The following is a 12,805-nucleotide window of genomic DNA, read 5'->3' on the forward strand; positions in this document are numbered from 1 at the left end:
AGTGACAGTTCAATATATTATTTTCTCTATGGTTATTCGATTAAAAATTGCCATAACATGGGGCGTGGAAAAGGTTTACTTGAAAAAAGGTACTTTATTGCACGAAAAGGTAAGTTTTGTTGAAAATTATAGATCTTTTTTATACTAGGTAGTCAATTTACTATCTAACAGCCGCTCTGTCTATGTAACATTTCATATTCTATTATGCATAATTCAATTAACCATGTTGAAAACAGTTTTACAATATTGTTTTATGGCTTTCCAAAATAAATATAAATTCTCAATTGCAAACGATCCTGATGAATGTTCGAATGCATTTTTTTTTCAATACAATTTTATGACAACTGCTATTCCAAACGCTCTCGCGGACTAAAAAAAAGCTTTTATATTGCGTGTTTACATATTAAATACGCGTTATAAAGATGTTTTTAACAGCCGCAAGTATTTGGAATAGCAGCGCTGGCTTTTTGAAATTGCAGTATAGAAAGTAGTTTAAAATAATTGTAACGGAGAAAGAATAATTTATTTTAAAAATAAATGCACAAAAGAAAGCAAAAATTAAGAAGAAAAAGAGTAGAGAAAGGTTTTAGTTTATGTTTTAAACTACCTCCTGGTTTACACCTTTTTACATTTACTGCCCTTTTCTTCAATGTATCTCGATATGCAATTTGATGTTCTTTAGTAATCTTTATATCTGTATTTTAATTTAATTTTTCATTTTTAGATTAGAAAATTTTGTTTCAACAAAATAAACTGAAATATTTATTTTTTAAAAACAACGTCATCAAAAGGGACATTATTTTATTAAACTCCTTAACAATTTTTACAAGGTTACTTAATAGATGTTGCCAACGCAATGACAATATGCAACAGTGATTTTTAACCTGCGGGTCGCGACCCCCTGAGGCCACAAAGCCTTGCTAGAGCGGTCACGGTCAGCAACTGGATGTACCCCTTCCCCCCCAATCTTAATTTTATTTGACTTTTGCCTTGCTCTTGACCGCAACCCCCTAAGCATGGCAAAGCTGGTGTCACGGTTTTTTCTTCTTCTTCTCTATTTTGTATGTTTACATTTTCTATTAATACAAAATTAAAACACCGAATTTTCAGAATATAAAAATTTATTACATTTTTAATGACCTTTTTGTCATCACAGAGGTGTGCAATATCTAAGCGTGCTTAACAGTGCGCACATATTTATGTAAATGCGAATGCATAAATAATTAATGTGAGGTTTATTTCTTCTTTTTTTTGCACCACAACAGGCCAGAAGGCCCAATTACGGTGGTGAATATACTAGTAAACTAAGCACCCAGGCTTGAGAAAAATTACTTTAAAAAAATTGTGTTCTCACAGGGAATCGAAACCAGAACCTTAGTCGAGAGTCGAGTATCTTGGCTATTACACCGTGGAGGTTGCCGCTACATTTTACCACTACATATACACTCAATTTTTTTATTATAAGAAAACCAAATATGTACATATTTTTATGAACATTTAATTACATAGTAACATGAAAAGTTTTATCAAATTCATATTTTATACATTTAAAAAATATTTAATATTTTAATTATTCTCAAATATAACATTAGTTAACCAACTGCAAATTATTATTACTTGGTTCCATGAACAATGGAGTAGATATATCAAAAAATATATCTAGTAAAATAACATTCATTATATATGTAAATGAATTTTTATTAAATTTCAATGTGCAAATGATACCCTAACGAAGAAAGAATTTGTGATTGTTCAGCAAAATATTTTATTTGTTTATGACATTTTAATCAATGACAGGTAACTCGAAAAATAAGGAACGTATTATTTTTATAGATACTATTAAGAAGATCATTCCATGTAGGTGCGAAGGTTTTCACAGTCACTAAACTAATAGTCAGTAAACTGTGTGATTTTTAGAAAAAAGTATATGTTAATATACTAGTAATTTGTGCTGTGTCGCAGTCCGCAGTAGGCACATTTCTATTAGTTTGTGTAGTTTAAACGATCCATTGCTAAGTAAAATTGAAAAATTAAAAACACAATTTATTAAAAATATTAAGAAATAAGACTTAAGTTTCTTGCCACCATATCGGCAGCACTCGAGTAATACAGCAAACCGTGCATGCTGGTTCTATGGCGGCATTACAACCAATTCAAAATTTATTTTTTAATCTTATGGCCCAACTTTGACTGATATTTACGAGTATTTTACTTCAAATCTGCTGATATTAATTTCTAGGTGAATTTTTTTTTCACCTTTTTTTATTTTAACAAGTGACTAGGTTTTATTGTGACCCGGTTGCTTGTCAAAAGAAAAATTTGATTGAAGCTAAAAATACTTAAATTATATAATTTATATAAAATATATATGTGATTCGACTACATATAATATGGCCAGTAGAAAAGATTTGCTGAAAACCGGAATGAATGCGGAAGATCCAAATCCCGGGAATTGAAACCAGAAGGTGTAAATTAATTTAAGCAATTCACAATCATAAAGCTAGAATTTGTGGTTCTAATTTCAATTTATCTAACGTTTCTTGAGGCATGCAGTAGGTTGGGTTTATCCGTTTCACGAGAGTATTTCCAAGTAAAGAGAGGCCAGCGAGACCAAACAGTGTGTGGAAGGGATCTGCAATATCACCCGGGCGGTCACTGAAGCCCCCAGTCTCTGGATCTTGACACGCAAGCATGAAGTCTTCAAGCGCTTTCTTATCCACCCAATGAATGCGATTTAACATGGAGAGTGACGCCAATACCCACCTAGGAAAAAATAATCTACAGTTGGGTATGCATGATTTTTTAAAAATAAAAATTGAAATGAAAATCTATATACATTATTTACTCACAAAACTGGAATAGAACAAAAAAATCTGGGACCTAATGGTTTTCACTGGCTTATTTATAAGTACAACATAATAAATTTTCAGTTCATTTCTCACCATAAAATTTCACATGAAAAAATACAGTTTAAAGGTTGAGTTTTTTTATTTCAATGATAGTTATCAGGAAAGGGAGAAAATATTAATATAAATATACATATTCATAACTCTATGAGGGCAAGAGCTCTGTGCTGAGTTGGGATACAACATAATGGAAAGTGGAAGGATACATATTATTAAAGAATACCAAAAGTAAAAATTATTACATACATTTTAATAAACATCTGGATAACACGCTTCATAGTATATACAGTACCCGGAAATAAAGATCGTACGTCGGCATTTAAAATGAGACCTTTAGCTATATTTGGCTTGGTAGAGCTTCGTCTTTGTCATACGCGTGTTACGTGTAATGTCCGCCAGTGGTTGTTAAGCATTCTCAAGGACCGTTGGGACAATTTTAAATTTACTATCAATAAAATAAACTATCAGAATGAAATGAAAACTATCAAACTATAAATAAAATGAACTATCAGAAGTTTCAATAATTAAATAGCTGTAAGCATTTTTATAACTGATGACTTATGAGATGTCAAACGTTAGAGAAGAATTGATAGTTTATTTTTGTTCGATTTTGTTCAATTTACAAATTAATAAGGTATTTTTAGATATACAATTTGTTAAGAACAAAAAAAGCCTAATTAGAGGGTAATAATGAAGAGTTACGAAAAACACCTCACAATTAAAAGAGATGGGTACATTAATATTCAATCCATTTTGGAAATCCCAAATAAGCAGTTATTTTTTAAAATCCCAGTTAAAGCAATTAAAATAAATTCAATTTCAACTCATGAGTCATGAGTCATTACTAAGACCCAGACGGTTTGTCATATTTACACATAAAATATTGTACCTAATCTAATAACTTCTAAATTGAATACACTAGTTCCTATGAATCAACAAATGATGAGAGAGAGTTGTAAAAGATTTCCGGTTTACAGTATGTAAACAGACCGATCGGCAGAACTGACTAAGAAGAAGTGGAAGAGAACTTGAGACGTCATATGCGGAGTCATTTCCGAAATAAAAAACTTTAAAAATCATAGCGCTGATAATACGATACATAAAAAAAACAACTGAACTTCCTCATTCTTGATTACACCTTGATAAAGGAGCATGTGTAGCTCCACAACCGGTCAGTAATTAAATGAATAATAAGTGGCTAAAAACAAGGGGTTTTTATTTAAATTATAAATTATTTTAATTTGACAACAGTCATGAAATCCATACTGCAATTTATTGTCATTCCTATAACATCACTACTTCCTCCTTGTATAAGATAGCTAAAACATTTCATACCATGAGTAGCAAAGGTCTGGCAATTTCTCTGGTCTGCCATTTAGTCCACCACTTGGTAATTGTCGCTCACACAACCACCATCCCAGCTCATCGGCCCTCAGAGCATCAAGTCTCCCACACACAGAAAGAAAACCGACACAGCAGTATATTAAACCTGTCAAAAACGTTAAAATCATGATCAATATTATTTTACAATTGGTAAATTTTATTGTTTACTACTATACTCTTGCAAGGCTGAATTGGTTTTGTTAAGAAATAAAAAAAAATAATAAAGAAGGTACCTGCATGACTTTCGGAACCAGGACGGGATCCAAATCCTCCGTCAAAGTTCATACAACTGATAACAAAGTCAATAGCGCTATCCAGATGTATGGCATCGAGCCGATGAAGAAGCGATAACGAAAGAACGGCGCAAAAGGAAAACCGTGTGTCTACTTCTCCCCATTTATCACCTACAATAACAATAATATCAGATAATTCATGCAACTTGAAAAATCACCAGAAGGCAAGTTGCCTCAAAATAATTAATGTAAAAAAATGATATAAACAATTACATAATTTACTTAATAAAGTTCTTATTTAACTATTTATTTATAACCAAGTGGTTTTTATATGTAGACAGAATATAAAATGTACCAATCAATTACTTAAAAAAATATTTTTGAAACAGGTTGAAGGGTCAAAGGGATATTCATTAATAATAACGATTTATATAAAGTAAATTAAATTTACATAGTCCCGTTTTTGTAAGAAATCACCAGAAATGTGCTTTTCAGTTTTGGAAGTAGATAATAAAATTTTAAAATAACTATTGGTAACACAGGGTAAAAAATATGATTCTAGTTTAACCGCACTACCCATACGAATGTACGTGATATGTCCGCGATATTAACGCCCGAACGCAACAAGCTGTACCCCGTACGTCCAGGTACAAAAAAGTATACCCACAACAACAGAAACGTTTGTGATACGTCAAAGTCCTACTTGCCCTACTTTCGTAGTTATACGGTGACTTTAGTATTTTGAGGTAAGTCGAAGTTAACAGATGTGTTCGTCTTTTGTTTGTATGTGTAAGGAATCGGTAAAAAGTCATAATTCAGAAGCCTTTTAATATTTAACAGTTCACCTTGAAAATGTAACGGAAAAATGGCCAAGGAAAGGTATTGGTGTTCAAAATGAACGCTGGCAACGCTTCAATCGCTAGCTACCTCATTTGCATTACATTCAATTCATAATATATTTAAAAAAATATTAAATAGAATATTATTACAAACAATTATGCAGCGACATCATATGTTGAGAATTGCATTGAGTTGACTTGCAAAGGATTTGAAAAAGGGTCATAAATTTTAAAATGTTGTTTGGTACATTGTAAATAAGTATTGTTATTGACATTATTTTTACTACCTTAGTTATTGTCTTATGAAAAAAACCCGATGATTTTTTACCTACTTTTTTAATAATAACCCAAAGGTAGGGCGGTTAAATCTAAAAATTTGTAAGGTTTTCTTATTTAACTCCAGTAAGCAATTTATTATGCAGGGATTATGCAACGTTTCCCAGCTATTTTTAAAGCAAACATTAATGAGTTGTTTATTCAGAGTAATCATTTGCTAGAGAAGCCCTATAGTTCTATCGCATAGAACAAAAGAATTCCGAACTTTTGGTTTAGTTTTTAGTTTAATGAAAAACATGTAATGGACGGTTTCATTTTGCATATGCAATTCTTGACCTGAGTACCTATGGCTTGCTGTATTGTTGTAAACTGTAGCTAACTTTGTGGTTAATAATCATGTAATGGTTTTTGTCCATATGGGCGACTTTATTAGCCAGTGGCATATTATTACTCTAAGATTGTTTTAGTAAACCAAAAGTGAAGATTAATTGAATATATAAATGCACTTATATAATGATCAGCATTTATATTTAAATAATTATGATGAGGGTAGGTAATTCATTTCTTCCACTTAATCAAAAATGTTTCGGACATGATATCGAGCACTTAATTTAGTGAATTTGCAGTCGCAAGCCGCAGCAGAACTACCAAATTGTCTAAGTGAAATGATGTTTTGGAAAAAAAAACTTTAAACCCACCCGTTCTCTGAATCATTTGAAATCCGTAGCATGTGGTGACAAAAAATGTTGTTTTACTAAAAAGTTGTACATAAATTTTATGTAAAATTAAAATCAGTATCCATAGAAAATCATTTAAGTTGGTAAGTGAAAATTCTTGAAGGAAGTTCATTGTAATTTATTATATAAATAAAAGACGAGTGATACTTTAATCCACAAATTTGGAATATACAGTGACCAGTTTCATCGCTTTCGCGACATTTTCGAGACTGGTATCTTTCAATGAATTTATACAAAACAGAAGTAAGAATAGATAATTAAAAATTAACTGAAAGTAAATTAAATAATGAGTTGATATAATGCTATTTTAATGAGTTTAAGTATTTTATTTTTAGTGCCCCATCCTTCGTGAGTGTGATTTTAAGATAAAAATATGTAATGTAAAATAATAATGATATGATTCTTAAGATAAAAATAACTTAATTTAATTTACTTTCATATAATTTTGAATTATCTATCCTTACCTCTGTTTGAATAGATACATTGAACTTCTTAATAAAGATACCTGTCTTGAAGATGTCGCGAAAGCGATGAAACCGGTCACTGGATATTCCAAATTTGTGGATTAAAGATCACTTGTCTTTTATTTATATAATAAACAGTATTCATAGAATTACTTTGTGAAGCGCCCTTGAGGTATTAATACAAAAATAGCGCTATTTATTTATTTTGAAGAAACAAACAGTCGACAATGATATAGTAACATAAAAATAAAAAAAAGTTTAAAGACAGACCAGCGAAGCTTCTAAATAAGAATCATACATATTATTAAATTGTATTAGTGTTTATGTGTATTAGTGTAGGAGTAAGTGTTCAGGTGTGTGTAAGTGTGAGCATCATTAAATAGTAAGTGGGATCGTATCGCAGCCAAAAATAATGAGTCTTAATTTATTTTTAAATTATTTAAATTATAATAAAATTATTTTTAAATAAATTAAGGGGCATGTAAAATATATCAATAGATGAAAAAAAAGCATTATAGTTAGAGCAAGAACGATAGAGGAAAGAGTGTTGTGCATAGTTAGTGCTACAGACTGGCAGATGGAATAAATACTTATTTCTTGTCAAGCGAAAGGGACATTAAGATTAATTTTGGAGAGTAGGTTAAAAGAGTCTTCTTTATTATTTAATAATTTATGTAAATAGCATAATTCAGATACAGTGCTTTTTCAAGGATAAAAAATCCATTTTGTTAGGCAGATTGGCTGTAGGTACAAAGCGTTCGCTATGTAAGTCATCTGTAATAATAATAATGAGAAACTCAACAAAACATGTCGATAATAACCCAACAAAAAATCTTACTTGTAAAAGATAAAAACTTAATGTTACAAGTAAATAAATGTTTTACCTGTAAAGCTGCCATCTTCAAGTTGAAGTGATGAAATATAACTGACAACGCCATCAACATCGATAGCATTAATTTCATCATACATACTGAGGACCTGGATAGCACTGAGGGTATAAAGTATATGGGGATCATGTCCAATGCTAGCGGATATTCCTCCAGTATCTTTATCTTGGCACTGCTTTATAAAATCAATCACATCACTTCTTGGTATCCTAAACAATCAAATTAATCGTACAGCCTAAAGAATGTATTAAGTGTAGAAACAAAGTAATTTACTTACTTAGATGATTTTCCCATGAGTTCTAAAGCCGTGAGACCCCAATACATTCCGGACATTCTCAAAAACTCCGTCATGCAATATTCGTAGTCATCTTTATTAGTTCCATAAGCAGCAAGATACTCCGAATGCTTTTCAATTAACAATATCTTGGGACGATCTTCAGCCAAAGTAACATCTTTAGTGGCTGCCATGATTTAATTATTTTATATTCTACCAAATTAATAAATATCGAATTTCATTCCAGACTAAATCTCCTGTCAAAGTAAATCTGACATCTGCAAAATTGACAATAATTTGAAACTCTGAGACGCTTCATGTCTATGGTAAATTATTTGACGCACACACCAAAACCAAAAGTTTGACGTTTTGTATGTAGCATAGACTAAAGACGTATTGTGTACACATAATATTTTTATCTATGACGTTTACGTTCGCTCGTCGCTGTCTACTGACGTGTCTGATAGCCGCATTTGAATTACAAAATAGTTAATAAAAAATGGATTTCTTCAAATCTATTCCTACATACATCGATTACGCCGGGCAAGCTCGCGCAGAACAGTTATACAGATTTATTATAACCTTATTCAGTATTGTCGGCTTAGTGTGGGGTTATATCGTTCAACAGTTCTCTCAATCTGTGTATATTCTGGGTGCAGGATTTATTCTCGCTACAATTCTCACTGTCCCTCCCTGGCCCATGTACAGAAGAAAACCTCTCCAGTGGCAGGTGCCCGAAAGTCAAGTCACAAAAAGAACATCGGGGAAAAAAACCCGCAACAAGGAATAATCTTGACTTCTCGACCAGGCTGTTAATCATGTTTTACAATAAACCACTTCTGTTCATCTCTGAAATAGAAAGTGCTGTAATTCGAATGTTATTTTTGAATTATTAAATTACTTTCTTGGCTTGTGAGCCTCCTCAAAAGCAAATCATTTTCTTATACTTACCTCCTACATATTTTGTAAAATACCTTTTTAACGCATTATATTGGTGATATTGGCAAGGATTTATTATTTTTCCCTCGCATTATAGCTTTTGTCGTGCATTCGGAATTGCCAAGACTCGGATGATGATTTTATGAAATATTGATTCTTACTGATACAAATGAACAAAAGGTCCGGTGGTCTGACAGTGTACTGTCGGATCCGTCACATCACTGTTGCTAGCCAAGAAATGCTTCCAGTATCACCAGATCACTAGATCAAGTTTCGATCCTCCGCATGTAACTAAGGTATTTCGGTTTGGGCTGATTTGAAATGAAGAAAGAACAATATTAAGCTGGTGTCTTAATTTGACCGTTTCTAGATCAATCATTTTACATATTTACAATTTATTTTACAGCTTGTTTTCATAAATCAGTTTTTTTTCGTAGGGTGTGGAATGAATACTTAAAATGTTTGCAGGTTTAATTATTTATTTATACACAGCTTACCCACCACATACCGCACACCGCTGAGGACATAAGTCTCCTTGGCGGTGCCCACATACACGGAAAATTTGCTCGTTGTCAAACGAGAAAAGCTGCCCAAGGAGCTCTCTGAATCTGGTAGCCTTAGCATCTTTGTGCTGAAAGAAAGTAATCCAGAAGTACATAATATGTACTTCATTGGATTGAGAAGAGAGGGAAGTGAATTCTTCACTGACTGGGATTAAATTGATTGGACATGATCAATTCGCCGAAATGATTACAAAACTTTTTAAAAGCCTTGAAATTATTTTTAGAAGCCACCAGATCTGTATATCCGACAGGACCTATAACAGGGCCACGGATAGTAGCGAGAAGCTCCATTCGGTAATCATAGAGAAGGGGAAAGGGACAAGACCACAGGATGTGTTCAGAAGATTGGTTAGGATATCCGCAGCAGCACGAAGGGGAGTCAACAATATTAAAAACAAATAATTTTTGATTAAATTTACCATGACCTGATAAAAACTGCGTAGTCCAGTGATCGGGGATAACCCTAGAAGATTCTAAGCGCTGACGGATTGAAGGAAAAAAAAGAAAGTAACCCTCCCTGAAGGGGAAGATTCCCATCGCGATTGTCAAGCATTAAGAAGAGCATTTAAAGTCATTTTTTAAATATTTGATCGAGACATTTGTTCAGTTGGGAGTAGACGGACGCCACCAATAACAGAGGAACGCCTTCTTTTTAGGTGGAAATTTGCAGATCGTCACTGAACCTCCAGATCTAAAGGAAACAAGCCTGTTAGAACCGGGAGTGCATCCGTTGAGCATGTCCTATATGCTCTAGAAAGAGCCAGAAGAGGTTGCCTTTGTCCGCTTAAAATAATTCGCCTGAAATATTGCAACTCACATCGGTGTGCCCAACGGCCAGCTGCATAGCATACGATACCTAGGAAAATGGATTTATGATAGACCGTTGAAGTTTCTTAATTATTTTTTCTAATAGTTTCTTCATTCTGATTTATTCACAGACTACAGTCCATTAAGGTTTAATAAAACACATTTCATTTTCTTATATACCAGCTATAATGCTTTATAACTACACAAATATTAATACCAATAATTATAATAATAAGTATTCAACAAACAAAATCAAATAAAAAATATAGGTACAATAGGGTATTTTCTCGTTATTTATCATTTTTAAATAAGCAAAACATCACACTGGTAACACCCTATTAATATTTTTTTCATGCGACGTCGGACAATTCTACTACAAATGTTTAAAATATGCACATTTTTGATTGCCCAAAAACGAGACATTTCGCACCCAGTGAGACAAACAGCACGTATGGCATTTTAAAACCAAACTTCTACGCAATGTTTATCAGAAGTGCAGTCGGGGGTCATAACGAGTGCCATTTATATGTGCTCGTTTTCAAACCTGAAAATTCTAGTTGAAAACTTGTTTGAATTCATTGATGGTTATATCATTAGAATCGTAAAAATTCGCTATAAATATATATTATATTTTTAACAATATTCCTGACTTGTGAAAATACCCTATTGTTATTGTAATGAATTTTTGTGAAGATGCCACTCATATATTAGTTAACTCTTAATAGACCGTGCTAAAAAATCCCGCAAGAAGCAGTGCTGTAACATCATGTTACATTAAGCTTAAGACAACATATTTTAAAATACAGATATAAAAACAAAAATTCAACACACATGTGTTTACTGTTTATTTCCATAATTTGTAAAAATAATCATAATTTAGGCCTGTAATGGTTATAAAAGACTTCCATCATATAAAAAAAATAAGGTAGATATATCAAGATGATGATGGGAGATGTATTCTACCTAGACTCATGAGACATCACAGCCACACACAAGGGTCAACGAGATAAATTTGATATTAATTATGATTTGAGAGAACAAGTTTATTTATTTCACTGTTTTTACAATGCACAGAGGTTCCTTGTTTCAGGTGCGGACTAGCTAGGAATTTCCTTTATTTAGGCAGGACTTTCTTTATATCATATGATTTTTCATCAGATAATGCTTAAACAATTAAAATCAATATTAAAATTAAAAATATTGAAATATAATTTACAAAATATAAAAAAAAAAACTAAATATAATTAAAATTAAAACGGACAAAACATTATGTCAAAGAAACAGTTTACAGGATATTAAAAGGTCTACATTTTATCCACCTGATCATCATCTTCTAGTATGCATCGCAACTGAAAGACGTCTTTATGTCAGGATCTAATATGTTTTAAAAAAACCTGGGACCCATTACCTACCATGCAATGCGTCTGAAAAAGGGGAGTTCTACTTTGAGGTACCAACCTTTAAGTTAATGCTATTTGCACACCGTGTTTTAATATTTTGTTGCGTTCTATTCTTTATTGAAAACCAGAAGTAAGTTTGAACTGCCCTGACTTAAAACGAAATAAAAGACGATTCTTTAACATACAAATTTCGGTAAGTTAGGTTAGCGCATTTAACTCATTTACCGCGGTGCTCACAGCGCATGTGAGTAGATTATTATCTAAAAACTTCGTAGCCTAAGTATTCGTCAAGTATAGAGTCTAAAGTTATGGCCACTAACAATTTAAGTGTTTAAACTAATAAATAAAATACATCAATTTAAATGCGTGGAAAAGGTTACACTTCCATTGGTTTGACCTCCGGCAAGGTTGATTGATACGAGGTATTTATCAACAATATTTGAAAATGTTAGTTTTAGTTTTTTCGTTTAGTTGTAATATTTTATAAGTTTATTATATCAATTGAAATATTATTTTTTTTCAAATACATTAATGACAAAGTTTTTATTTTATAATGGTTTAATAAAATCATTTTTTGACAAAGTTTTCTAATTAAAAATTAAAATGTAAAACCGCAAAGCTCAAATACATTAAATAATCTACAGATGTTGAGTAGTAAATAGACAAATGGAAAGTTGACTAGCTGCACGATGGAAAATATGTACATAAATTGTTTTAACTAACTGCATATTTTACAAAAAGAGTAATACTGTTATTATCAAATGGCTCAAACATAGGGAAAATGGTGAATGTTATGACGGGGGTGTATGGGAAGAGGATGTGGACAGGGAGACTTGCAAAATATACATATTTAAAATTCTAGAACCTATCATACATGCTATTTAACCTTTAAGTCAGTATGAACATACCGTATACGTCTCAAAAATTCATTCATAAAGGAATATGGATGTACATTGTACGGCATCGCTTGTCAAAAATCTTCCATTCAATTTATTTATAAAAAAGACATCTATGGATGCCTATGGGTAAATATTTAGAATAAAAACATTGATTTAATTTTTAACAAAACTACATCAACTAATTTTTGTCTCAAAAAC

At 31.9% G+C, this 12,805-nt stretch overlaps 2 protein-coding genes across 2 annotated transcripts; one reads left to right on the forward strand and one right to left on the reverse strand.

Annotated features, from left to right (window-relative positions):
- Window positions 1–2,360: 2,360 nt before the first annotated feature.
- Window positions 2,361–8,308, reverse strand: RabGGTb (geranylgeranyl transferase type-2 subunit beta). Its single transcript, XM_088227857.1, has 5 exons — window positions 8,003–8,308; window positions 7,723–7,934; window positions 4,523–4,693; window positions 4,242–4,395; window positions 2,361–2,763 (listed from the first exon to the last, which is right to left on the reverse strand). Exons 1-5 carry the CDS (start codon window positions 8,191–8,193, stop codon window positions 2,493–2,495), a joined length of 999 nt encoding a protein of 332 aa, XP_088083983.1. The 5' UTR covers window positions 8,194–8,308; the 3' UTR covers window positions 2,361–2,492.
- Window positions 8,309–8,422: 114 nt separating this feature from the next.
- Window positions 8,423–9,006, forward strand: Spase12 (Signal peptidase complex subunit Spase12). The gene has a single exon (XM_088227858.1). It carries the CDS (start codon window positions 8,499–8,501, stop codon window positions 8,787–8,789), a length of 291 nt encoding a protein of 96 aa, XP_088083984.1. The 5' UTR covers window positions 8,423–8,498; the 3' UTR covers window positions 8,790–9,006.
- The last annotated feature ends 3,799 nt before the right edge of the window (window positions 9,007–12,805 follow it).

Source organism: Micrasema longulum, unplaced genomic scaffold (genome assembly GCF_059751315.1).
Source record: "Micrasema longulum isolate JH-2025_06_02 unplaced genomic scaffold, ASM5975131v1 h1tg000546l, whole genome shotgun sequence".
In the NCBI taxonomy this organism is placed as follows: domain Eukaryota; kingdom Metazoa; phylum Arthropoda; class Insecta; order Trichoptera; family Brachycentridae; genus Micrasema; species Micrasema longulum.